A 27,845-nucleotide genomic window follows, 5' to 3' on the forward strand; every position below is an offset into this window, starting at 1 on the left:
ATGGCATCTATGGACAGATGCTCCATAAAAATTTGAGAATGAATGAATGTTAAATGTTTCCACATGTATGCCTCATTCTCAACAACCCTGTTTGCCATGTATTATACTAGTCCCATCTGAAAAATGAGCAAATTTGAGGCTCAAAGAGGTAAAATGAAGATAGTCTGGGCTGGTAAAGAGTTAATTAAGCCCAATGAAAACATCTGAGTCAGAGGAAAGCAATTATGTTATAAAAATCCAAGCAGACAAGTAGCCAAGTCCAGAGAGATGCAGCAAATAGTATAGGTTCAGACAGGGTCCAGAGTCTAGCTGGTGAGCAAGTCTGAAGAAGCACTTTAGTGAGCAAAGTTGCATTCTGAATCCAAGATTTCTTCCTTTCTTGCTGTGTTCCCTGGCTTATGTCACCTGCTAGATGTTCCTTCCCAGGATACTTCATATAGATCCTTCCTGTCAGGTACTATCACTGTGAGCCTAAGCTCTGCCTCTTATTTGCCCTCAGCAAGGGGATTATTTCCAAGTTATATAAGTTGCTTTACATAATTTGTCTAAAGTAGAACTGCCAGATAATGTGGCCCAATTTCCAGTAGTTTATGTTTTTGCCTGAGCTGTTCTCAATTGTCTAGTCATTCACTCTTTTACTTAATCATTCATTCCACAAACACCAATTCTAGGAACTATGCTAGGGGTAAAGTAGAATAATACACATAAAATACCTAATATCTTGCTCTGCAAATAGTTGGCACTCAATAAATGATAGCTCCTTCTGTCAGTGCAAAAACATTCACTTACATTGAACATTTCCTCACGTATGTAGGTATGTTAACATTATTTAATTTTCAGAACAACCTTGAGCGATCAGGCTCAATTAATTGTTATCCTTACATTGTAGATGTAGCAGACAAAACTCAGAGTTAAAGGGACATGCCAGAGTCTAACCATCTGACAGGGCCAGGATTTCAGCCTTGTCTCCTAACACCCATTCCAGTAAAATTTCCAACATTAAGGCTTTCTCTGAATACTGTTTTTTTCTTTCTTATATAAGCTTTTCATTTCTTTCAGGGTAACTTCTCACACAAAAAAAGAATTTCTCACACAAAACTGGTTGGTCTATTTCAAAGGTTAAACTGAAGTTCAAGTTCAGGGGAATCAGTAAACTCCTGTAACTGTATACAAAATTTGGTTTGTTTTGGTCTGTTTTTCTGAGAAATGGTGTTTGGTTTTAAAAGTCATAGACCTCAAAAACAGATGCTTTTTTTTTTTTCATGATTTAAAGAGACAGAAAATGTTTAGTAGAGTAAGAAGTAAAAACTTACCTCAGTAAATAGAATGGAATGATTATATCAGCTAACATGAGGTAATTCATGTAAAAAAGTAGATACAAAAAGCCGGTTAGTAGTGGAAGTACTAATATAAAAAGCATGACATTTATAATTGATAGAATCTGGACCTAAGTACCACCTTTCGAATAAGCCCACCCACCAACACAGAGAGACCTAGGTGTCATCTTACCTAGGCTACCAGCATTCTCCAGAGGACATGTCAGCAAGCCACAAGCCCACCTTTCCCCCAACCCCTCCCCTCAAAGAGCCCGCCAAAGCCCTGGCCGTAAACAGCCTCTTGACCTGTTAGAGACCCTCTTCCCTTTGTTCTGCCGGCCTGGACAGAGTGGGCCCTCTCAGGTTCAGCAATAAGCCTGTTTGGGCTGTTGAGTTCGCATCCCCTCTCTTCTTTCAATAATTACCAAATTTTCTATAGGTATTAGGGATTACATTTTTTCCAGTTTTGTTCAGATATAATTGACATATTATAACTTTGTATAACTTTAAGTGTACAACATAATGATTTGATATTTGTATATATTACAAAGTGATCACAATAAGATTAGTTAACATCTATTACCTCACATCTTTTTTCCTTATGATGAGAACTGTTAACATCTACTCTCAGCAACTTCCAAATATGCAGTACAGTTTGTTAACTAGTTATCACATTGTACATTATATCCCCAGACTGATTTATCTTATAAGTAAAAGTTTGTACCTTTTGACTACCTTCACCTAATTTCCCTACCTCCCACCACCGCCTGCCTTTGGCAACCACAAATCTGATCTCTTTTACTATGTGTTGTTTTTTTTTTTGAGACTCCACATGTATGAGATTATACAGCATTTGTCTTTGTGTCTGACTTATTTCCCTTAGCATAATACCTTCAAGGTCTATCCATTTGTAGCAAATGTCAAAACTTCCTTTTTTGGCTGAATAATAATATTCCATTGTATATACAGATACCACAATTTCTTTATTCATCTATCAGTGGACACTTAGGTTGCTTGCATGTCTTAGCTATTGTAAATAATGGCTAGGTGAACATGAGGTACAGATACCGTCAGGACAATGTTCTCATTTCCTCTGGATATACTCCCAGAAGTGGAATTGCTGGATGGTATGTTAATTCTACTTTTAATTTTTTGAGGAACTCCCATATTGTTTTACACAATGGCTACACCAACTGTCACTCCCACCAACAGTGTCCAAGGGTTCCCTTTTCTCTACACTTTTGCCAGCATTTGTTCTCTTATCTTGTTGATGATGGCCATTCTAACAGGTATGAGGTTAGGAGATTATGTTTTTAGCCAAAAATATAGATAAAAGCATAAATTATAGGATCATATTGCCAATGGTTTATCATTATAACTTTTTAATATTCATCCCTTCTGTCCTTTTAGGAAACAATTATTGACATCCCTGAATTTGAAGTATTGAATAAAATCTTGCCCATAGCCAACTCCAGGTTAGTAAAGTGAAGACAATCATCTGCATGCCTAAGAGTCGTGGCTGCCTAACTAGTCCAGAGTCACTGGCTCGAGAAAGCGTAGCATTTGGGGGCAATTTTCTCTATATTTAGTATTTGGATCTTCTTGCAAGTCCTTCTCCCCATTCCACAGCTTCACCCTACCCCTGATGGAATCCTGACTTAAGGTAAAAAATAATCCAGAAACATAAACTTATGGTAAATTTTATTTGGCATTTGGCAGTTGTAAAAAACTGAAAGCCTATTGATGCCTTATCCCTGTGACTCCTAAGTGCTACTAAGAGATCTTATCTACATGAAGTCCTCACGTGTGACTTTTCTTAGTTTTTCAGGAACAGGTTTGGTAGAGTCAGTTGGAAGTCTTCAAGAGATGGAAGAACATAAATCAGAAGAAGCAACGGCAAACCCCAAGTCTTCCAAGTCTCTGTTGTGTTCACAGAATTCCGAAGCTGGGTACATAAACGTGGCTTCTCTGAAAGAAACAGATCGCATCTAAGAACAAGACCAAAATTCAGAACTATAAAATCACTGGTGTCTAAAATTAGACTCATCAAAGCTGCCAACTTAAGGCTTGGGCATGAAGGTGGGTCATGATATGGAGGAGCATTACCACAGATCTCCATTGGACATCAACCAGGAGTTTTCAAAATTGCTGATAAATTCATTAAACCAGTTCTAAAAATGGATTCCTCAAGTTTGTGTGATATCCTCAAATGCATTGTATTGTTTAATATAGTGACTTAGTTCAGTGGTTTACTTAGGCTTCTGTTCAACAGAGCATATAGACGGCTAGTTCAGCATTCATTCTTTTCCTATTTCCATGGGTATTTTCTTATTTATTTTTTTAAAGTAAAAACAATGTAATCATGTTATTACTTTAAAAAGAAAAAAATTCTTATAATCTCATGTTCTTAACACTGCTGTTTTCATTTATTCTTTTGTGGCTTTTATTCAAATACATATTTTAAATGGTTATATTGTATATTCATTTTCATAGTCTGAATTTTAATTTAATCTACTGTAAGACATTCCCCATATTTCAGCAGTCTTTGTAATTACTCTTTCTGTAGCCACATGATATTCTATCATGTTGATGTTCTATAAATTCTCATCTGAAATTTAACTGTTTCTACTTTTTCACTGTGTAAGGTTATGCTGCAAAGTCTTTGTGAATGTAGCTCTTTTTTCCCTTGAGTTACTCCAGAAAACAAATTTACAAGATTGGCATAATTGGGTCAAGGGATATAAATGTTACATAGTTTTGTTATACCACTTGTCACAATGCTTTAAAAAAATAGGTTTTGTCAACATACTGTTTCTATAATCAACCTCTTTAAGCCTCAATTTTTTAATCCAAAAAATGGGAACAATAGTAGTTCCTATCTCATTTAATTGTGAGGACCAAATTAATAAGCTTGTATTTAGCACTTTACTTAATAAATGGTAGATATTATTTCTTTTCACTAGCAGTTTGAATGTACCAGTTTTTCCACAACATTGTCAACGCTGTATATTATCAATTCAAAAAATTTATTCTAGCATAGTTGATACAAAACTATACTAAAGGGTGGTTCTGGCTGCTCCTTCTTCCCTTCCTCCCCCTTTCCCTCCTTATTCTCCTCTTCCTTCTTCAGTTGGAGACAGAGGGGGAGAGAGAAAATAACCAGAAATAAAAAAGTCCCCCTAAGTTGAAACGCACTGAATTTTTATGTGTAACCCTTGCTCCTCAGACCACTGGACTAAAAAGGATGATCAAAGGATATAGGAAATAATAGCTAAGACACTGAATACGTGCTCTGACTCTAAGCCTTGCCCAGGTTCACCTTCTCTCACTCAGTTCATTGAATCTTTCTTTATCAATCCCTACTATGTGCTATTCAGTAATAGGTACAGTGATTACACCCATGAAAACAGACATGGAGTCCCTGCTTTCATGGAGTAATATGTTACTGGGGTGGAAGGTGTATTTATATGTGGCAGGGGGTAAAGTGGGGAGACATGATAATTTTGGGTTGTGAATGGCATGAAGAAAATAAATCAGTGATGTATCTGAGTGACAGGGGGCTACTTAGATCTGAGAACATGTGAGCTGAGACCTCAACTACAAGCATTCCCTGCCTCCATTAAGATGCAGAAGAGTATTAATGAGAAGTAACAGCTGGTGCCGAGGCCCTGAAGACAGTATTGTTCTCTGTGACCTCCAATGTACAGTAATGGAGGGCTGGCCACTGATACAAGATGAGGCCAGGTAGGTGGCAACTAGATAATGTAATGTAGGCCTTTAAATGTGAGAAATTTGATTTTATTCTAAATATGGGAAGCCAGGAATGACTTACAGATTTATTTTAAAAGCTCTAGCTGCACTGCAGGAAATGAATTGGAGGTGACAAAAATGGAAGTTTATGACAGAACTGTAATTAAAATCCTAGTGTCCTGACTTTAGGGGCTCAGTATTTATTGAGCAAGCCTTATGCTCCAGGTTGTGCTAAGCGTTGAGCGTGAGCAGAGTTCCTGCCATCACGGGGCTCACAGACCAGAGGGCAGGGGTAAGAAACAGCAGGTATGATGGCTCAGAATTTGGCTTCACGGCTGATGAGGACCCTGGAGACTGCTTAATCCAAACGCCCTAGCCTCAGAATAATTTGTACTGCAATTAGGGTAGCCAGAGTGGGACTGAGGCCCGTTAACCTTAGGCAAAAAAAATGCTAAGGTCTTCCTCCGTTCTACCTACTCCACTTGCCTCCCACCGACCCCTGCGTCCTAGGAGTGCGGCGAGCTAAAGGCTGGAGGACGTCTCAACCGTGTGGACCAAAGAAGCCCTGACTTCCCACAGAACACCCGGTTCCCGCGCGGAAGGCAGCTCTCCGCGGGAGGCTCGGGAGGAGCTTCCGGAGGCGGGGCCTGGCCTGCGTCAGCTCTTCCTGCGCCTGCGCCGGAGGCGAAACCCGCAGAGCGAGGGGTTAGTTGCACCGGAACCCCGCGTTCCCGACTTCTGTTTCCGGGTCGCAGCCATGGCGGTGGCAAATTCAAGCCCTGTTAACCCCATGGTGTTCTTTGATGTCAGCATTGGGGGCCAGGTGAGGTCCGGGCAGGCACCCAGGCCTTCGCCAAAGAGAAACTGCACGGGGGTAGCGTACTCGGAAAGCCGGAAAGTGAAACTGGTCCAGAACCTACCGAGTTCTGGTGGTAGAGGAGGCGGGGACGGGGCAGGAGGAGGAGGGGACTTGCCCATCCTAGCGTCCTGCAGGTGTAGGGACTGGGCGGAATGAAAAAGGCTTTGCGGGCAGAGGTGGGAGGGACAGAGTGGCATGGAGGACGGAGGGTCAGGCCTTAATGTTCCTGCGCGGTGTGGCCTTCCCAGTTTTGGATTGGGTCTTCTGACCGTTTTCCGCCGGTCGCAGGAAGTTGGCCGCATGAAGATCGAGCTCTTCGCAGACGTTGTGCCGAAGACGGCCGAGAATTTTAGGTAAGGAGATGCTCCAGCTCTGCCGGATTAATAGAATCAGAATTAATCCCCAGTCTGCGGATCATTTGCCTGCCTCTATTTGTCCACTCACTGCCCATGAGATTTGATTCCTCTGGGTAACTCTCCGTCTGAGTAGTCACCGTTTTTCATGTTCTCTTGTCAGTTTATGTAGTTAATTTGTATACCTGGGTGTCTGCATTTCTGGCTGGCCGGTTGGTGGACTTGATGGCGCCAGTCTGTGTCCTCCCTTCCGGAGATTAGGGGCACTCACAGTTGTGACGGCATAGCGACTGAATCGTTCACTGTTTTTCCTTTCAGGCAGTTCTGCACTGGAGAATTCAGGTCAGTGTCCGACGTGGTTGACTTATCTGCCTGCTCCTGAGGGGTAGGTACCCTGGGGCTGCACTAGGGTATTGGGGCCTTGAATGATTGCTGGTGACAGTAAGGGAAGGTGATACTCCAAAATGGTCCTCAGTTTCTCTCTTCTCCCAACCGTCTTTAGGAGTGTGGCTGGAGTGTGGGAAACTGGAAAGGCCTATGCTTACCTATCATCATTGCAAGTCTCTTTCTTTTTGGTTATAGAAAAGATGGGGTCCCAATAGGATACAAAGGGAGCACTTTCCACAGGTAAGGCCTTTGGCAATCCATCCCGGGGGCTTTTAGCATTACTTCCTTGGGAGGAAAATAAAACCATAGGATAATAAATAGGTTTTGAGACGGAATGTTTTTGCAAATTCAACAGTTGGTTTGAAAATTTATTAAAAGCCATATGATAAACTTTGCATTTTAATTTGGTGTTAATCTAAACTGCAGTGACTTAAGTCACTGTTTTTCTAAACTATGAAATTGTCTTTCAGGATTCCTTTGTTGTCTGTTTCAGGGTCATAAAGGATTTCATGATTCAGGGTGGAGATTTTGTTAATGTAAGTACTGGTTCCTTTCCTGTCAAAGGCCTATAGGTTTGTTTTTTAAGTTGTTACTGCTGCTGTATTTGTACTACAGGGACCCAGTCTTACGGCTTGAGAGCAACAGCCAAGTTTGTTGAGAGGAGGGAATGGGAATGTTCGTTAGAGCTGCTGTCTGCTGTTCACTGTACCACTTGATGACAGACATCAGCACTTGGATCAATTCACTAATTCCAAATCCAGGAATTGAAATTTCCCAGTATACCTATATGATCCCAGTTAATTAGTTACATGAAGCTTAGCTAGAAATCAGATGCAATTTGTTCTTTCTAAATGGTAGTAAGTCCTTTTCCAAAAAGCTAAATGGTTAGGTCCCATTTTCCCTTCCACGTCCAGTATCATAGTGCCTGAAAAACTGAGTTTTTAGTAAGTTGATTAGTGGCAAGGAATCGAGCAAGAGAGGCAGGTAATTCTTGAAGGATGTTTTCCTCTACTCACTGGAAGAGCCAGTGGAATGGTCCTTCACTGCTAAGCATGAATTTCCCATGACCAGACTGTATGTGTCCCCCGTATCAAGCTTCCTCCCCTTCCCCTGACCTTAGAAGGTGCTGAATAAACCACATTTTTTTCTTTCATTTCTTTCTTAAACCTACTTTAGACCTTACCCACCCACTTCTTTGCATGGTCTTTCTTATTAATATCATTTAGTCATTCGGTTAATCAAATGTTGCTGTTTCTTGGATCTGGGGGACATTCTTTCTCCTTCATATCTATATTTACTTAATTTGACTCATAGGAGTTGTTAAAGACCTCTTTCCTATCTTGGTAAGTACAAAGTGGAAGCCTTTAGACCAAATCAGGCTTTCAGAGAGGTTTTGATTCTTCTGTGTGATGTTGTGAAATGGGAAATTTCACACAAAATTGTGGCATTTTTTTCTGTCTAAAGAATGGAAAATAGGGGTGCTCTAGGCCTTTGATTCTCACACAGCGACAATTGGTTGGAATCAAGTAACTGCTCCCTTTGGACAGGGCATGTCCTTGCCATTTCACCACTGGTGAAATGAGATAGTAAGAAGCCATTACTCACTCTCCCTTATTCACCCCTTAGTCGTCCCACATGGCTGTCCACTCGATTCCTTGCCACTAATCAACTTACTCAAAACTCAGTTTTTTACGCACTATGATACTGGACGTGGAAGGGTAAATGGGACATAAGCATTTAGCTCTTTGGAAAAGGACTTACCACCATTTAGAATTGCATCTGATTACTACCTGCTTCCCTGTTTATGTCATTGGCCCCAGTAGCCATTTAAGTTTGCAACCCCTGGCCACAACTGATGGTAGTAATGTTTAGGGTGATCATATACTTTTCTTTTAGCTGGTAAGAAGGGTTGAGAAGCTATTCTCTGCTTTCTTTCCTTTCTCCCCATAGGCTCCTATATTACCATATTGTCTTTAACAGGGATAGGACCAACTTGTAATTACCATGCACATCCAATCATATGCTCATAGCCCTAGGGTTAGACAGTAAGTTGGTCAGCCTGAAGGCAGAGTGTGAGAGAGAAGCCATTACTCAGAGTCACCCTTAGGGAAGAAAAAATAGAAAGAGCAAGAAGCAGAAGAAGCAGGATTTGAGATTTACATTTGGATCAAAAATGTTGTTTTAATAATATCTGGGTTTTTTTTGTGTCTGGCTGCTAAAGAAAAGTACAGAAAAGAAAACATCATCTCAAAAAATCTTGCCTCCTAAGGGATATACTCTTGGCATTTTAGTTGACAGCTGCCAGTCTTATTGTTGCCTGTGTGTGTGTCATATATAATTTTTAACAGACTAAAGATCGTACATATATTTTACTTTTTGGACTTAGTACTTGTCTATATTTTTGCTTGTCATTAAGTCTTCTGCCAAAATATTCTAGTAACTACTTCATATTCCATTAGTAGTAGACAATGAATTTATTCAAGTAGTCCACTGTTGAAGATTGAAGTGGTTTCTGTTGTTTGCTCTGCAAATTAATTCTTCCTTCTGTATTTATGTATGTATTTATGTGGAGCTAAAAATATAACACACATTTACATAGTACCATATTGATGGCAAAGTCTTTTTCTCAGACACTAATTGAATCTTCATGGCAAAGCATAAAAAGTAGATGATTTCATCGTCACTTGATAGTTGAGGAAATGAGGCTTAAAGATAGCAGATAACTTCAGAAGTTCATAAATGATAGATCTGGAACTCAGATCCAAGTCTTTCCATTACATAGGGCTTAGTTTTGTTGATAATTTTTAGTCAGACAAAGGTTTGAATTTGACAGTTTCCCTTTCTTCCCTGGCTTATATTATAATCTCATTTGGTAGTCTTTGCCCTAATAAGTGCCCCTTGATTCTGCACTAGGTCAGTGTTTTCCTGTTCTACCATGCACCCAATCTTCTTTTTCTTTACTAGGCTGACTGGGAGAGATTGGTTTTTTGGCACCCTCTCAATATTACCTTTAAACCTTAGGGTTTCTGTTTAAGGTACTGCAAATATGGCCTTCTTCAAGTTGCTTTATTCCCCTGACTTAGGTTTGCTTACCTGAAAACTGGGGGAGACAATAATAGGTATTCCACAAGGTGGTTGAATGAGTGAAGAGATAGTGAAAATAAAGTTAGTTTTAGCAGAAATTGGGGATTAATGATAAGGTATTTCACGGAATGAAATTCCATTCTTCCCTGGACTAATCTAACTTTGTCCAGAAGGGTGGTATCATACAGACTAGACTTTCAAGAGCCCACCCACCTGTATAGTTTGGGGGAAGTGGGACAGTATCGGTTAAGTGGGTACTTTCATGTGACTGCAGGCATGAGGATCTCTGGGAATGGCAAAGATTATGTATGTGATCACTGTACTGTTGTTCCTACTTCGCCTGTCTTACCCTGTCTTTCTAGAGGCCCAGCTGTGACCAGTGTTTTGGGCTGCAGATCCCTTGGATGGGGCTTGCTGTGATTACAGGATAGGGTCAAGGAGAAGCTAGGCTTTAGGTCAGCAGCATTTGTCCTCTGGACTCCAGAGGACTTACAGTTGTAAGTTGCTAACATTTCCCTTCTCTCTGCTCAGGGAGATGGTACTGGGGTTGCCAGTATATACCGGGGGCCATTTGCAGATGAAAATTTTAAACTTAGACACTCAGCTCCAGGCCTGCTTTCCATGGTAAGTAAGGTCCAATCAAGGTTTGGGGTTAGATGTATAGCCAGCTGGTTTCTGGGCCCCTCTTGAGGCCCAACACTATCTCTTGGAAGGGAAGCAAATGCTTTCCTTTTCTTGCTTGGCCCCGGACCCAACTCGGCCTTGCTTACCTCCTTCCTCAGTCTGGTTTGACTTTCTTGGGCTGGGCCCACTAGCAGGTTGGGAGCCAAAACTGAGCTCTGATGCATGTTTTCTTACCTCGGTTTGGGCTCCACATGTAGCTGGGCATCCAGCCTTGCTGCTCAGGGCACAGCCAGTTGTGCTTTCAAGACCCAGTGTTCACACACATCATCGCTCCACTTACCAGCACCCTCACAGTGCCCATTTGCTCCCTCTGCCTCCTGGCTGGTCACCCGTTCTTGCTCACTCACCACTCCTAATCCCTTATCCCAGCACGTCCTCCCACTTGGAACCCCCATTCACAGTCCTTTCCCTCCCTCTCCTTTAGCAGTTCCCCTGCCCCCCTACTTAAAGTCCTGTGCCTACCCCACTCCTGCTTACTCTCCACATACTCACTCTCCCTTATTCACTCCTTAGTCGTCCCACCTCGCCACCCATCTCCCCCTCCTCCATCACCTCTTTCCCTGGCACTGCTCCAGCTCTCACTCCACAAGACTCAGGATTACAAGCACATTCTCTGTCCTGCTCACCCGCCCTTCTGCTCCTTTACTTGGGCATACATCAAGCAAAGATCTGCTGACATCCACTCTGTTTCAGGCCTCATGGTAAGACATGAGGAAACAGACCTGTTCCTGCCCTCATGACACTTAATATCTAATGGGGGAAACACATTTACAAAATGACAAGTCCAGTTAGTGTAATTCATGCTGTCATATATTGAGGTGAGGGTACTTCATTGTGTGTAAAAGTACTGTGAGGGACCAAGGAATGACAGTACATGCTGTGCGGGGTTGCTCAGGGCTTCACAGAGGAGGGGACATTATAGAGTTCTTGAAGGAGTTCCATACCAGATGGCATTTCAAGTTGAGCAAACAGCTTAGGCATAAGTGACCATGAAATAGCAGGGTGGCATAGTCAAGGGACAGAAAGTGAAAAAGGTGATGAGAACATAGGATGTGAATGGTGAGGAAATGGCCAGTAGATAAAACTGGAGAGGCAGGTGGGTCTAGCTTCTTCAGGGTTTCAAATGCGAGAATAGGTATGAGTGTGTGAACTTCCTGTCACAGATTGTGGAGAGCCGTACACTTTTGAGTAGGGTAGATTAACTTTGTGCTGTAGAGTGAAAACCCTGGCTGCAGTGAGTGGCAGATGGAAATAGAAAAACTGGGCAGAGAAGCCAGTTAGGAGGCTGCTATAATAATTGGGCAAGACGAGCACGGCAAGCAGTGTACAACCCCCCTTAGGAAAGCCAGGCTGTGCAAGTACAGGTATAAGGTGCTGACATAACTCAGGTGGGCTTGGATCTTCTCTAGGTGGATTAGACCCCCTCTAGTGCACCCCACTCTGTTAGCAACTGCTAACAGAGAGATGGGGCTGTGTGGAAGGAGCGGGGAAGATGCAGAGGAATCAGGAAAAGAGAAGGAAGCCTTCGTCTCTGCTCCCTTCAGGCTGATGCTGGTTAAGCTGTGCTGTCACATATCTTGTAGCATAATTGTTTTTGCTTACATCCTCCACTACATCATGAGTTCCTCAAGGGCAGGGCCTGGGTCTCACTGATCTCCAGACCTTACTACCTAATACACAAAGACTCTGAGCACATACTGATGAATGGCTGAAAGATAATCAGAATAATGGCTAACATTATTGAGCCCTTGGCAGCAAACACCTTACTTGTATTTATTTTCATCCTTTCAACATCCCTTTGAGATAGGTACAGATGAGAAAAATGAGGCACAGAGAGGTATGTGCCTGAACCAAGGCCCCATAGTGGTGGAACTGGGATTCAAGCTGGGTCATTTGGCTCTAGAGCTTATTAAGTATACTACCTGAAAGAATGAATCAATAGATGGCTAAGGACAGCAAGTGTCCCTGAGCTGTAAAAACATGTGGTATGACTGCCTTCCTGCCTGCTTGCTGGGAAGTGTGCATTGCGCAGCAAGATAGATGGGGCTGTGTGGAAGGAGTGGGGAAGAACTGGTACCCCTGCGAAGTCAGTTCCTAGTTCCAAAGTGTAGGTCCAGTCTGACAGCCCCTTGCTTTCATATAGGAAAAACTCCTGAATACATGTACAAAAACCCCAAATATCCTCATCTTACATGGGGGATTTCTGAAGTATAATGTAAAATCCCTAGTTAGAGCTTACCCCTAGACAATGTCTGTAAGGTATTTCATTCACATTTTTATTCCTTCATAATTGAACAGAGTCAACCAATTTAAATCCATTAACATCCATTTAAAGCTAGTGGTCTACCTAATAATTTCCAGTTTTGCCTCAGTGCTATTAATTTTATGACACCTGTGCTATAATAGTAATAGTTCTTTCAGTTTTCCATTTTCTCCTCATTTTTTTCCAAAATAAGGAAAGTATGCAATAAAATAGTTACACAGACACTGTTGTAAGTCAGTGTTGTCGAAACAGCTTGGGTTTGCTGATGTACAAAAGTTTGAATTCAGCAAATAAAAGGCATTTAGGGGTATCCTCACATAAAGTACAAAAGTACACTTCATATGAAAGTCAGATGTCTCTTTACAGCGTGTCACTCTGCATTGTAATTATAGCCTCTTCTTTTATAATACATTATGTAAAGAACAGTTCAACAAAAGAAAAAGGAAGGGATTGGCTAGAGATTTTCAGGTTCTTGATTTAAAAAAAATACTTCCTATAAAATTCAATAATAAAGGTGTAGCTGTAAAACAAACATCATTGATTAAATGTAGTCGTCTTTCTAGCGTAGCACTGCAGAGCAACTTCTTGTACTTCTTAAATATTTTAATTACCATTGTTATGATATAGTACAAAGCCATGCAGACAAAACAGCTTAATGGCCAAGCCAACAGGCTTTTCCTTGGGTTAGCTAATTTGTAACTAATCCAGTCATAACCAGTTAGTCTAAATATAGCAAATTAGGTCCCATAAACAGTTTTTCCATTATGAAAACTCACATTGAGTGTACATTTATTGAAGGATCTAGCTCCTTGAGGGCAGACATTGTATATCCAGGTCATCTCTGTATTCTTGGGTCCTAGCTCACAGCACATGCTCAGTAAGGTTTGTTGGAAGAAAGCGTGGAGGAACCAGAGCTATAGGAATCTTGCCCTTCAGCTAGTATGGCCAGGAAAACTCACTGCAGGTGTATTTGGTTTCTGTCAGGCTAACAGTGGTCCCAGTACAAATGGCTGCCAGTTCTTCATCACCTGCTCTAAGTGTGATTGGCTGGATGGGAAGCACGTAGTGTTTGGTGAGTCCTATTCCTGTCCCATAGTCCAGGCACCATTTACCCAGAGTAGGAATTCCCTCTGGACTGTCTCAATTGGTATAAACACTTGGGCAGTAGTAAGAAAGGTGGGAGTGGTGGGAGGTGGGGAGGACAAAGGGGCTGTCTGAGGTAGTGTGTAACCACTTGAGCAATATGTGTGTCGGGGGCCGGGGGAACCCAGATGGTAGCACTTAAGAGAGACAACACAGAGGCAGCACGGTACCGTGGGGCTCTCAGTCCCTCAGACCTAGTCGAGTTCTAACTGCTACTCACTACTGTGAGCAAGTCACTTCACTCCCACTGAGTCTTAATTTGTGACATTAGTATGAGGATCAAATGAGAAAACAGCTAAGAATGGGCACTGGAAGCTGGAAAGTGCTATGCAAAGGAGAATAATAAAGTCTAGTGCATATTCTTCCTACAGGAAAAATCATTGATGGACTTCTAGTGATGAGAAAGATTGAGGTGAGTCCTGTTTTGATCTTCTCTTTCTTAGCCATTCTTGTCTAGTACTCTCTGACTAGTGTCAAGGAGCGAGGGGACTGCGCTTTGTTAGGGCCAATCTTCGTTTCCTCCGTATGTATGGGCTTCCTCAGGAAAAGGGCAGAGAGCCCCATGCTTCCCAAGTTTTCCTGGCTGATTAAGTAAGCCTTTCTAGTACACAGTGAGGTTTGACCTCTAGTGGTCCCTTCGCCTGCTTGGTAAAATCCTACTTGGCACTGCATTCAGGATCCTTCATGACCTAGTCCCTGTGTACCTCCTGCCACTGCCACCTCCATGTTCCAGTCACATCAGGCTACTAGGTCTTCTCAAATAATGCCATTCACGTCCCTGCCTATTGCTCCTTCCTGCCCCAGAGGGTATGTGCCTTTCTTTGCTCAGACTGTTTCTTTTATTGGCATGCTCTTCTCTTTTTTTCCTCCTGCTGTGGTCCCATTCATTTTTATAGGCCCAGCTCAGATGGCTCCTGTTCTGTGAATTCCTCCCTGACCTGTTTAAGCAATGTTCAGTTGCTTCCTTTGCTCTGTATACAACTCTCAACTTAATGACATTGATACATTTAATAGGTTTGATATTTTTTAAACATTGTATGTTTTCTCTTTGATCTGTATTATATTCTTTACCTGTCTGCGGGGACAGTGATTGTTGTCAGTCTCTGAATCCTCCATCGTTAGCACAGGGGCTGGCAGGCATCAGTAAATGTTGGGTAAGTATCTGAGTTTCCACCGTGCTTCTCTTCTAGAATGTTCCTACAGGCCCCAACAATAAGCCAAAGCTGCCTGTGGTGATCTCACAGTGTGGGGAGATGTAATCCAGGGCAAATCTGAATCAGGTAAGTTGTCTTTCTCCTGAAGACAAGGAATTGAGCCTGTTTCCTTTGGGTGTGACCTTGGAGAATTCACCTCCCCTCTCTGAGCCTGTTTCATCTGTCAACTGGAGATAATACCTATCTCCTATGGTCCTTGTAAAGATCAAAAGAAAAGATTATTAGTGTACTTACTTTTCAACCACTTTGTAGTTTTCAAAGTGTCATCCTGAAAACCATCAGTTAGTTTCTACAGCACTTGCAGACTTAGTTCCATTCAGTAGTCCTGCTAGAAAGGCCTGGCCCCAGCTCTAAGTGACTCCCTACTGGGGACAGCCTGGGTAGTCAGGAGACACACCTGTTATGAATGTCATCAGAACTGATGCTGCAGTTCCAGGCCCTGACTTGGTATTTGCCAGCCTCATAAGTGAGTGCAACACATCTCTCAGCCTACGTGGACTCACTTTCTACCTATACTTGCGCTGCCTGCTCTGTGCTGGTCTTATGCTAGCATAGAGAGGGTGACAAAGAATTGAAAAATGCCCCTACCTTTCAGGAGCTTATGGGGAATAAAACACTTTCTCAGAGGTGGTCAGTAGTAATATGAATGACATTGTGAACTGTTACAAGAGCCCAAGGGAGAATTGGATCACTTCTTGCTAGGTGAGGAGTAGTGGTGTTTTACCTGCCTTCCTCTCTGCCTCTCTTCCTTCCTCTTCTTTTTTTTAAGCCTATAGAAAAGTTGGAAGAATAGTGCATTGAACACCCATATGCCTTTCACCTAGATTCACCAATGACTAACATTCTGATCAATTTGCTCTATTCCCTTTCCTCCTCTCTCCTGCTCCCCTTCTGTCCCCCCTTCCTTCCTTCCTCTTCCTTCATTTCTTTCTTATTTAAAAGTTGAAAACTTCTTGACACTTTGCCTATAAATACTTTAGCAGCAACTCCTAAAAATAGGAACATCCTACATAACCACAAATAATATCTAATACACATGTCCACAAAGTAACTTTTTTTTAATTGAAGTGTTGCTGATATACACTTATATTGGTTTCAAATGTACAACACAATGGTTCAACAGTTACCCATATTATTTAAATCCTCACCCCTCTGGTGCATTTATTATCTGACAACGTAGAAAGATATTAGAATCATTGACTATATTCTCATGGTGTACTAACGTCTCTGTGACCATCTTACATTGTGATTGTGAATCATTGTGCCCCTTAATTCCCTTCCGCTTCTGCCCCCTTCCCACCCCAACCCCTCCACCTTGGTAACCACTAGTCACTTCTCATCGTCTGTGAGTCCGCTGCTGTTTTGTACCTTCTGTTTTGCTTTGTTTTTATATTCCACAAATAAGTGAAATGATAATGGTATTTGTCTTTCTCTGTCTGGCTTATTTCACTGAGCATAATATGCTCTAGATCCATCCATGTTGTTGCAAATGGCAGGATTTCTTTTCTTTTTATGGCTGAGAAATACTCCAGTTTGTATATGTACCACATTTTTATATCCATTCATCTATTGATGGACACTTAGATTGCTTCTATATCTTGGCCATTGTAAATAATGGAGCAACAAACATAGGGGTGTGTATATCTCTCTGGATCAGGAATTTTGTTTTCTTCGAGTAAATTCCTAGAAGTGGAATTTCTGGGTTGAATGGTATTTCTATTTTTAGTTTTTGGAGGAACCTCCATACTGCTTTCCACAGTGGCTGTACCAATTTATATTCACACCAACAATGTAGGAGGGTTCCCATTTCTCTGCATCCTCGCCAACATTTGTTATTTCTTGTCTTTTGGATAGTGGCCATTCTAACTGGTGTCAGATGATAGCTCTTTGCAGTTTTAATTTGCATTTCCCCAATGATTAATGATGTGGAGCATCTTTGCACATACCTGTTGGCCATTTGTATTTCTTCTTTGGAAAAATGTCTGTTCAGGTCCTCCACCCATTTTTTAATTGGGTTATTTGTATTTTGAGTGTTGAAGCATATGTGTTCTTTATATATTTTGGATGTGATGAGTCATTTACAGATACAGTCTCCCATATTGTAGGGTGCCTTTTCTGCTGATGGTGCCCTTTGCTGCACAGAAGCTTTTTAGTTTGATGTAGTCCCACTTGTTCGTTTTTTATTTTGTTTGCCTTGCCTGAGGAGATGTGTCCAGGAAAAAGTTGCTCATACTTATGTTCAAGAGATTTTTGCCTATGTTTTCTTCTGAGTTTTTTATGGGTACATTCAGGTCTTTGATTCATTTTGAGTTTACTTTTGTATATGAAGTTAGATAGTAATCCAGTTTCATTCTCTTACATGTAGCTGTCCAGTTTTCCCAGTACCAGTTGTTGAAGAGGCTGTCATTTTCCCCACTGTATATTCATGGCTCCTTTATCGTATATTAATTGACAGTATATGCGTGTGTTTATATCTGGGCTCTCTATCCTGTTCCATTGATCTATGGATCTGTTCTCATGCCAGTACCAAACTGTTTTTGATTATTGTGGCTTTGTAGTAGAGTTTGAAGTCAGGGAGCGTAATCACCCCCCACTTTTGTTCTTTCTCAGGATTTCTTTGACTAGCTGGGTTCTTTTGTGGTTCCATATGAATTTTAGAACTATTAATTCTAGTTCATTGAAAAATGTTGTTGGTATTTTGATAGTATTGCATTTAATCTGTAAACTGCTTTGGGCAGGATAGCCATTTTGACAGTATTAATTCTCCTATCCATGAGAATGGGATAGATTTCCATTTATCGGTATTGTCTTTAATTTCTCTCATGAGTGTCTTACAGTTTTCATAGTATAGGTCTTTTAACTCCTTGGTTTGGTTTATTCCTAGGTATTTTATTCTTTTCAATGAAGTTGTAAGTGGAGTTGTTTTCCTGATTTCTCTTTCTGCTAGTTTGTTGTTAGTATATAGGAATGCAACCTATTTCTATGTATTAATTTTGTATCTTGCAACTTTGCTGAATTCAGTAATTCGAATAGTTTTTGGTGGATTATTCAGAGTTTTCTATGTATATCAAGTCATCTGCAAATAGTGACAGTTTAACTTTTTCCTTACCAATTTGGACGCCTTTTATCTCTTCGGTTTGATTGCCATGGCGAGGCCCTCCAGTACTATGTAGAGTAAAAGTAGTGAGCATGGACATCCTTGCCTTATTCCTGATCTGAGAGGAAAAGCTTTCAGCTCTTCCCTATTATGTATGGTGTTGGCTGTAGGTTTGTTGTATATGGCCTTTATTATGTTGAGGTACGTACCCTCTAAATCCATTTTTTTTAGAATTTTTATCATGAATGTATGTTGAATTTTGTCAAATGGGTTTTCAGCATCTATTGAGATGATCTTCTGGTTTTTATCCTTTTTGTTAATGTGTATGATACTGACTTACCCAGTTATTTATTTTTAATTATTAATGTAACAATCTCATGAAAATGTTTGCATAAAACAGTTGAAGTGACAGGAGACACTTTACAACATTCCCACCCTCAATCCCACGTCTCTCCCGAGAGGGGACTGGTTTTTCAGGTTGATATATGTCCATCAAGGCCCTTTCTTTGCCTATCTAATTTTGGGAGGTTTTTGTTTTTCCTAAGTGGCATTTTACTATGTTATTCATCTTTTTTTTTTTCCATTCAGCATTATGTCTTGAAGACTTTCCTCCACCATTCATCTAAAACTACTTTGTATTAAAAAAAGAAAGATGCTATGTTTGAGCATATAGTTTATGTTACCTTTTTCTTAATGGTCAATTAGTTATACATGAGTCTTAGTTCTTTATTTTATATGTTGTGACTCTTTTCTCCAGAATATATTTTAAGAGAAAATTGGCAGTATGTTGCTTATCTTCACTTTGGTGATATCTTTTCTTTAAACAGAAATTCTTAATTTTGATGAGGACAAAATTATCAAAAAAAGCCTTTGGTTTTGTCTTAAAAAGGTCCTTATGACCTCAGATCATAATGTCATCGATATTTTTCCTAATAGTTCTATACTTTTATTTGTATGACAAAATAATCTAGAATTTTGTTTTTTTGTGCTCTGCCTTTCTTTCTGAATAGAGATCTGGTCAAATACCAGATCATTTTAATGACTGCACACACCTCCATCTGTGACTGACTTTGTGTTCACATGACCTGGCACTTACAGGTATTTGGTAAAAATCTATTACATGAGTTGATAGAAAGGGAGAATGTCAGGCATTTTAGGCAGGGAACTGGTGCAAACAAATGCCAAGACAGGAATGCACAAGTGTGTGCTGGAAGCTGCACACGGACCTCCCTCTTGTCCAGCCCTATGGTCCCTTCTTAGGTCCAGTTAACACCCTGAGCTTTCCTTTGTGCCAGTTCTGGGGGCCCCTCGGGCTCAACATACTGTTCGCTTTCAGTAGCTGCCATTTCCTTCCTCTCCCACTCATATCTTTGCTGAACTAAAGTTGAGCTCATAGGTCCTTTTCCTTCCAAAGATTGGCTACTACTGATGACTACTACCAGAGAACAGAAGATAATGAAAACAATAAAGTTAAATTCTTTATGTTTGGGGCCTCTTTTCTGTATATTTCTGAGTCCCTTACAGAAAGTTACTGGAAATCCTTTTTGGGGGTTTCTGAAGGTAGAGATCATCAAACTTCCCCTCCTCAGCTGCTATTAATAAAGGTGACATAAACCTTTGTCCCCATAAACACCCCTCTTCTCAGCCTGCAATCCAAGTAGAACAAATTCCACGGAGGCCATCTGATGTTTCAGAGGCCCTCTAGAGCAGAACTGTCCAATAGACATTCCTTTCTGTGATGGTGGAAATGTTCTATATCTGTGCTGTCTACCTGTCAGCCACATGTGATAACTGAGTACTTGAAATGTGGCTGGTGTGACTGAGAGACAAAATTTTTAACTTAATGTTAATTAAATTTAAAGAGCCACATGTGGTACCTCCAATTCTCCTTCCTACCCTGATTTGTTTAGAATTGAATCTTTCATAGTTAATACTTAGGGACAGTATAATAAAAGCAGTGATCATTTATTGACTACTTGTGCTCAAATATTAAGCTAGGAATTTTACTTGAATTACCTCGTTTAGCTTTACCAAAAATCCCTATCATAGGTTTTAAGGTGTCAGAGAATCTAGGTGGCAGTCTGACCTAAAAGGGTTCCATAGATGGGTACCCCATTTTGGGTTTCTGGGTAATGCGATTTGAGAGAAAGTGAGGGAAAGAGGAGGTTAAATCCCCAGGGAATAGGGTATTAGCCTGTTATTTTTCTGAAAAGTTACAAGCATCTCCAGTTGCTGTAGGAATATTTCAGATCCCTGAGGTTGTTTGGGGCAGAATAATGGTTGACAGCCAGTATGGGTGATGTTTTCAAGCCCTCTTGGGTAGTATTTCTCAAACTTTAATGCACATATGAATCACCAGGAAATCTTGTTGAGGTGCTGGTTCTGATTCTGTTGTTGTGGATAGGGCCTGGGATTTTGCATTTCCAATCAGCTCTCAGGTGACACTGATGCTGACTTTGAGTGGCAAGGCTACAGGAGAATACAGTCTGCTTTTTAATTGAGAACCCACCATATTCCAATCAGAAAAGAACCAGGAGGAGATAATCCTTTGGTGGCACTGGTCCAGAAGGAATGTACTCCATTCAAATCAAGATAATCACCTTATCATACATTTGAGCCCTTGTGCATAAACAATAGAAATGTATGGAGATAGGCAGGAGGTAGAAGACATAGAGGGCACTTGATCAGCTGTACCTCCTTATGAAGCACTTCCTTCTAGAACTTCAGTGCTTTGCCTCAGGTCCTGACTTTAGTTTTAGTGAAAATGAAGTTTTCTGTACAACTCTAGATGTCTTATTTCAGTGGATCCTGAGAAAGCTTTTTTTCCCAAAGAAATTTACAATATTTTTATTTAACCTTATTGGTTATTTTGGTTGATTTCAATATTACAAACGATATCCATTAATACTGGAACTTGTTCAAGTATTGACATAATTAATAATGCTAAAAAATTTAACATACCTGTGGCAGTACACACTTTCACAATTGATATCTACCGAAGTTGGCCTTTTTATGAACTTGACTAATTTTTTTCATCAGTTGTTCCTCTTTTATAATGTGTATTTTAAGGATCACATCGCAGTAGTCCTAGGTCACATGTCTATGGTGTTGATCTTTAAGATAGAATAAAGAATTTGTCTAATATTAAAAATACTAATAATCTACCATTTAACTCCTCAAACTTCTGAGAAATTTTAAAGTAGGGTTTGCCTTACAGCTGATCAGAAAAGAGGATAGCAAATGCCTGCCTTTTTAATAGGTGTCTCAGCTGTAGCTTTTAAGAGTAAAGATTATACTAGTTTTTTAACTTTATTTTGAAGTAATTTCAAACTTAAAAGTTGCAAGAATGGTACAAAAGAATTCTTGTGTATAGTTCAATTTTTACTGTATTTTTATTCTCTTTTTCTTTACCCACACATGTACACACGTATATTGTTTCTGAACCATATTTGAATAAATTGCAGACATGATGCCCATTATTCTTAAATACTTCAGCTGTACTTCCTGAAAACAAGGGCATTTTTGTACATAGCCAAAGTATAAACATCAGAATCAGAAAATTAATATTGATCCACTGTTACCATCTAATTTGTAGACTCCATGCAAATTTTGTGAGGTGTCCTAATAATGTCCTTTGTAAAATAACAAAAACTTGTTCTCTTTCTTATCCAGAATCCAGTGCAAGATCACGATATATTTAGTTATTTAGTTGCCATGTCTCTTTAGTCTCCTTTGATCTGGAACAGTACCTTAGTCTTTTTCATCCATGACATTTTTTTTTTTTGCTTAAACAGAAGAACTTTATTTTCCCACAGTTCTGAAATCTGGAAGTCCAAGATCAAGGTTCTGGCAAGGCTGGTTTCTGGTGAGGCATCTCTCTTTGGCTTGCAGGCAGCCTCCTTCCTGCTGTCTTCACCGGGCCTCTTCTCTGTGTGTGCATGGAGAGAGAGAGTTCCCAGTGTCTCTTCATCTTTTTTTTTTTTTTGAGAGGGCATCTCTCCTATTTATTGATCAAATGGTTGTTAACAACAATAAAATTCTGTATAGGGGACTCAATGCTCAATGCATAATCATTAATCCACCCCAAGCCTAATTCTCGTCAGTCTCCAATCTTCTGAAGCATAATGAACAAGTTCTTACATGGTGAACAAATTCTTACATAGTGAATAAGTTCTTACATGGTGAACAGTACAAGGGCAGTCATCACAGAAACTTTCGGTTTTGATCACGCATTATGAACTATAAACAATCAGGTCAAATATGAATATTCATTTGATTTTTATACTTGATTTATATGTGAATCCCACATTTCTCCCTTATTATTATTATTATTTTTTTTTAATAAAATGCTGAAGTGGTAGGTAGATGCAAGATAAAGGTAGAAAACATAGTTTAGTGTTGTAAGAGAGCAAATGTAGATAATCAGGTGTGTGCCTGTAGACTAGGTGTTAATCCAAGCTAGACAAGGGCAATAAAACATCCACGGATGCAGAAGATTTCTCTCAAAACAGGGGGGTGAGGTTCTAAGCCTCACCTCTGTTGATCCCCAATTTCTCACCTGATGGCCCCCCTGCGACTCTGCCTGTCTTAGGTTGTTCCTCCCTTGAGGAATCTTACCCGTCTCTGGCTAACCAGTCATCTTCCGGGGCCATACAGGGAAATGTAAAGTTGGTAAGTGAGAGAGAAGCAATATTGTTTGAAAAGATTAGCTTTTTACTTCTTTGCAGATTTATGCCCTGTGGCTTCTATGCCCAGCATTTGTCTTGAGGTATCTTTACCACTTGGAAGAATTATAATACTCAGTAAATTCGATATGAGGCACGAATTCTATTTAAGGGTTGTAATTAGGAAGGAAGAAGAAAAGCTATAGAAGTAGCAGATGGAAGAAAACATGGGAAGATTGATTATTTCTTTGACATATCTTCTTGTAGAGTAACTTCAGCATGTATAGGTTTTAAACTACTAATTAAATTGCACACACACATTAACATAATAGGAATACAGTTACATAACCAAAGCAGACCTATAATTACCAGCCATCTCCAGTGAAACCAAGAAAACCAGTTAGGCACCCTAGGCATTTGTGAAAATTTATCTATGATATGATGGGTATTGTCCAACTGAACTTGAACAGTCTGAGAGAAATCAGACAAATTAAAACAACCCATTCCTGGGAACTGTTCACATCCCATATGTTCTTTTAACAGCAGATAGTCTGTAGTTGTAAGATTTTGGAGTGCTACAATTTGCACTTCTCCTAATTCTTGGTTGAGTTCCAACAGTACAGATCCAGTCAAATTTGTTGTTGTACTGTATGCACAGGCCAGCTTAGATACCTCCTTCATTCCCATGGCAAGTCCAGGAACCAGTGGGATGAATGCAGCTACAACTGCAACAGCGCCAGGATCTTTGTTGAGGTTTTTTGATGATCATCTTCTGGTATGACTCTTCCAGAGAGTGCTGATGTTGGAAGTTCTTCATATCGTATCTTAGTTCATTTTCTGGGTAGCTAAATTAGGCTTTGATCCTCTGTATAAACACAAACAGACCCTTTGCCCACACTTTGATATGCCCTTTATACCATTGTGTAGAACTCATTGGAGGTCACCACACAGGAACTGCTTTTTTTAAGAGAAAGGAATATTATCAGAAAAATGTACCTCTATAGCCGATCATCTGACACCCTTTAAGTGATCAAAATTAAGGATATTTAAAGCATGCATTAATCGTTGATTTACAGTTAGTTTTATCCTATCAGGGAGTAATCCCCCTTTTCTTTCTTTCTTTCTTTTTTTTTTTTTTTTTTTTTTCGTCCATGACATTTTTGAACCATGTAGGATAATTACAGTGTAGGCTCTCCAGTTTGGTTTGCTCTGATCCCAGCAAGGCTCTTCTTAGTTCTCCTTTTTTCTGGTTCTTGCTGATGAACACTAGCTGGCTAATGTTTAGCTTGCTGCTGTTAATTAAAAGGAGCCATTCATTTTAAGAGGGCCCTTCTGTGAAAGCTCTTTATGGTGAATTTGGTTAGGTGTCTATCAGCAAACCTTGGCCCTCAGGATTCTGGGTTCTTTGCTACTTAACAACCATGTGGGAGCTGATGGGACCTTTGTTTTGAAAGCCTGAGATTCTCTTGGAAAAGACAGTGGCAGAGAGCTCTGGCATCCCTAGTCTGAATTGCAGCTGTGACTTGTATCAAGTATTAGAGAGCTCCCTTTGGTTCATTGTTTCCCAAATTTCCCTAAAGGTAAGAATCACCTGGGAACATTTGTTAAATCTACTAATTCCCAGATCCCTTCCCTGGAGAATTTGAGTGAGTTTGAGGGTAGGACCCAGGATGCTGTCTTTGTAATAAGCATCTCAGATCATTGTTATCAGAGAAATATGGGTAACACTGCTTTAGATGAGGCTGGGATGAATTTCTCTTAACATTTTCGTCTTAGAAAAAAATATAATTAATACGACATAATTTATAGTTGTTATAGCTTACAATGAGGGAATCTTGAAGTTCAGATAGTGATTAGGTTAAAAATGAATTGTACCAGTAGATGGTGGCTATGGTAACAGTTGTGAATGTGTTGTTGGAATGACTTGAGTTTTAGGAAACACTGTCCCCCATTCTGGGGTTACCTGTAGATGTGATACATGCCTGCAGAGGACGATGATGAAAGTCATGTTGGTGGCACGTGGGCTGATCCTTCATTCCATTACAAAGTACTAATGAATTAAGATGGGTCCCTTGCTGCATATAAGGCTAAACATTTGAAAAGTCCAGTTCCTGCCTTTGAGGAACTCACAGTCTCTTGGGGAAACTGATAATTACAGTACAATAAAACACTGGACTAGAGTTTTGGGGGCAAAGTAAGGAAAGCGTGAATGCCTGTGTCTACCAGGAGTGGTTTGGGAAGACTGAAGAGGTGAGGCTTCAGCTGAGTGCACAAAAGAATAGCACTTCTCAGGTGGCTAAAACTGGGAAGGGAATTCCAGACAGAGGGAGCACCATGGGCACAAAAGCAGGACACAACAGGAAGTGTAAGGGACCCTGCAAATAATTCAGTATGGCCAACGCAGGAAGGTGTGAAGAGCAGATAGTAAGAGATGAGACTGGCTAGGGCCAGGCCAATTGTGAGAACCAATGCAGGCTGAGGCATCCATATGCTACCCTGTGGGTGGGGATGGGCTTCAGGCAGTGTGTACATTTTTCTCCTTTGGGGCAAGAGTCCATTGTGCCCCTGAGATTCTCAAAAGGAGGCCTGACCCTCCAAACAGAACCAGGCCAGTAGGAGCCACTGAAGGATTTTGAGCAGAACATTGTGATTGAATTTTCTTACTCAGAAGGTGATTATGGCAGTAATGTGGAGGATGGGCTGAGGCCAGAGGTGTTCACTGCAGCAGCCCAGGCAAGAGAAAAGAGGTTCCCTTGAAAATACGTGTCTAGGGTGCTCCAGAGATTTGGCAGCACATATTTACATGCCTGCTGGGTATGTGACATTGTTTGTTCCCTGCCCTGAAAGTCAGAAACCCTGTCAGCTAAATGGGAGGGGAGGGGAGAATGGCTCCATTCCAATCTAATCCAGTACAAAGGCAAATCCCCCTGTGTTGTAACCAGGACTTAAACACATTGAGGTACACTGCATCAGTGGAATACTATTTAGCCTTAAAAAGAAAGGTAGATTTGTATGTGTTGGCAAGATTTCTAAGGCATTAACTTGCATTAACAAAGTCACAATATGGTACATTATATAAAAATGATACTATTTAACTTTCAGAAATTAGTGATATGTAGCCGACTGTTAATAATGGTTACCATTGGAGTAAAGATAGCAAAGTAACTTTCTTTTCAGTTTATATTGTCCTGTGTATGGTTGGGTTCTTTACATTAAGCATGTATTTATCATAGAAATATGTACTGTATATACGTAGTTTTACCTAATCCTATTGTCCCCCAGCCCCTGCCAGGAGCATGTGACTAACATCCATTTGTAAATCATTCCCTAGTTTCTCCATCTCCTACCAGGTCTAGGCACAATCAGTGGTCTCCCCGGGTGCTTCCATAATACTTGGTTATCTCTCTTTTACAGTATTTAACACAGTGTATCACAAATGTGTTGCTCTGGCTTTCTCTAGACTGAGAAGTCCTTGAGGCAGGAACTTGATACACTGCTTATGTATGATAGAGCTTAGGTCCTGGAGTACTGTGTAACTGACGAAGTGCATTTATAGTTTTGTACATTGTCCTTGAGAGCCCAAACTTCTGTCTGAGCCAGCAGTGTGACACCAGCACTAACTATCCTCTGGGGGAGGAGGGAACACTGGTGTCTGAGCATACTCACCCTGTTCTTTCAGTACAGCTAACTCCAAGGCCATAAACAAAGGGTGTGGGCTTGGCTTTCTTTTATAACCCTGAGATCAGAACCTGCAACGAAGAAAGATTGCTTTTTGTTCTAGAGCTCCACAGAGAGCCATCAAGGTCTGGCAAAAAGCACACAGCCTTTGGAGCTGAGTAGACCAAAAAGCCCATCGTCAAGCCATTTAAACCTGGAACCCTAGTTTTCTTTTTCCTTTAATTACAGATAATACTATATGCTGTGGAGTTGTAAAGGGTAAATAATCAATGAGATGATATGCTTAAGCATAAATGTTAGTTTCTTCTTGGTTCTTGTATAATACACCTCTCAACTTTGCTCTGGGGAACCAAAGGTATGGATGGCCCTATGGCAAGACCATTTCAGCTTTTTTTGGAAAAAGAGGATTAGGAAAGGAATGTAGAGGATAGCTGGGAGTGCTGTCTGTCATGGAATGTCCCCTTCCAGTTCCTCTGAGCTATTTATCACTTCATCCCTCACAGACTTCCATGTCTCTGCCATTATAGGCCTTCTCTTGCTCTATGTGATGCTTGAGTCAGATAATCTGGATGGTCCGTTGGTTTGCTTCCCTGCCTGCTGCTGCCTTTCGTGATCAAGAGAGCCTGGAAGTATCACACATTTGGAACCCAAGATTTTATGTTTTCAGTTGCAAATAAAGTTGGATTTTATTTATTTTTTGAATGTGTGTTGTTTGGAGTTAATAGCCCTGTCTCCTCATGCCTTAGCTTTGGCTAGGAGGATGCTCTCCCCTAGGCCTGCAATGACCAGAGCCAAGTCCTGCTCTGCACAGGTGATGCCTCTGATTTGCAAGCAGTTCTAACAATCTCCTCTCAGGTTCAAACTGATTGGGCAAAGAAGGCAAAACCCCAGAACTTCATAGCACTATTTATTCCAAAGTTACCAGAAGGTTCAATTTTGGGGCCTGTGAGAAAAGGGTCACTAACTTGGGATATTTTGGAATGGAAGACCATTTGATAGATGTGTCTTGATCATGACATAATGGGAATAATTTAGTCAATCTCAGTTTGACTCTGGAGTCACTTTTTATATAGTTGAGATCTTGAAAAGCTTAGTTCCTCTTCCGAGAACCCTGGATTCCCCATCTGTAAGATGGGGATAGTACCTGTCTACTTCATAGCATTGTTAAAGGGTCAAATGCGAGAATGGATATGAAGGTAACTTGTGAACAGCAAAATGCCTTGGAAAATGCTTGTTTTGAAAGAAAATAGCCCCAAAACAACAACAAAAGATACTACTGAGTATACATTCAAGAGGTTAAGAGAGTTCCTTGGTGTTCCTTTTATGAGGTACAGTCTATGTTATCCCATCCCT

At 40.6% G+C, this 27,845-nt stretch overlaps 2 protein-coding genes across 4 annotated transcripts in view; both read left to right on the forward strand.

The window, feature by feature from the left end:
* CCDC30 (coiled-coil domain containing 30) overlaps nt 1-4,383 on the forward strand; it is a 92,278-nt gene extending 87,895 nt beyond the window's left edge. Inside the window, exons 11-12 of the mRNA XM_036893085.2 lie at nt 2,727-2,791; nt 3,137-4,383. Of these exons, the coding sequence (XP_036748980.2) occupies nt 2,727-2,791; nt 3,137-3,308 (237 nt within the window). The 3' untranslated portion in view covers nt 3,309-4,383. The remainder of the gene's footprint in view (nt 1-2,726; nt 2,792-3,136) is intronic.
* A 1,354-nt stretch (nt 4,384-5,737) lies between these two features.
* Nucleotides 5,738-27,188, forward strand: PPIH (peptidylprolyl isomerase H). 3 transcript variants are annotated; one of them, XM_036893125.2, is made up of 10 exons: nt 5,738-5,889; nt 6,214-6,278; nt 6,597-6,620; nt 6,861-6,905; nt 7,159-7,201; nt 10,281-10,373; nt 13,681-13,768; nt 14,211-14,251; nt 15,030-15,119; nt 27,020-27,188. In XM_036893125.2, the coding sequence occupies exons 1-9, from the start codon at nt 5,824-5,826 to the stop codon at nt 15,096-15,098; spliced, it is 534 nt and encodes a 177-aa protein (XP_036749020.1). In that variant the 5' UTR covers nt 5,738-5,823; the 3' UTR covers nt 15,099-15,119; nt 27,020-27,188. The 3 variants fall into 3 exon arrangements, with proteins under 3 accessions (XP_036749020.1, XP_057356088.1, XP_036749021.1); XM_057500105.1 differs by having other exon boundaries at nt 5,758-5,889; nt 26,996-27,188; XM_036893126.2 differs by having other exon boundaries at nt 5,807-5,889; nt 6,174-6,278.
* The last annotated feature ends 657 nt before the right edge of the window (nt 27,189-27,845 follow it).

Source organism: Manis pentadactyla, chromosome 4, assembly GCF_030020395.1.
Source record: "Manis pentadactyla isolate mManPen7 chromosome 4, mManPen7.hap1, whole genome shotgun sequence".
Taxonomy (NCBI): Eukaryota; Metazoa; Chordata; class Mammalia; order Pholidota; family Manidae; genus Manis; species Manis pentadactyla.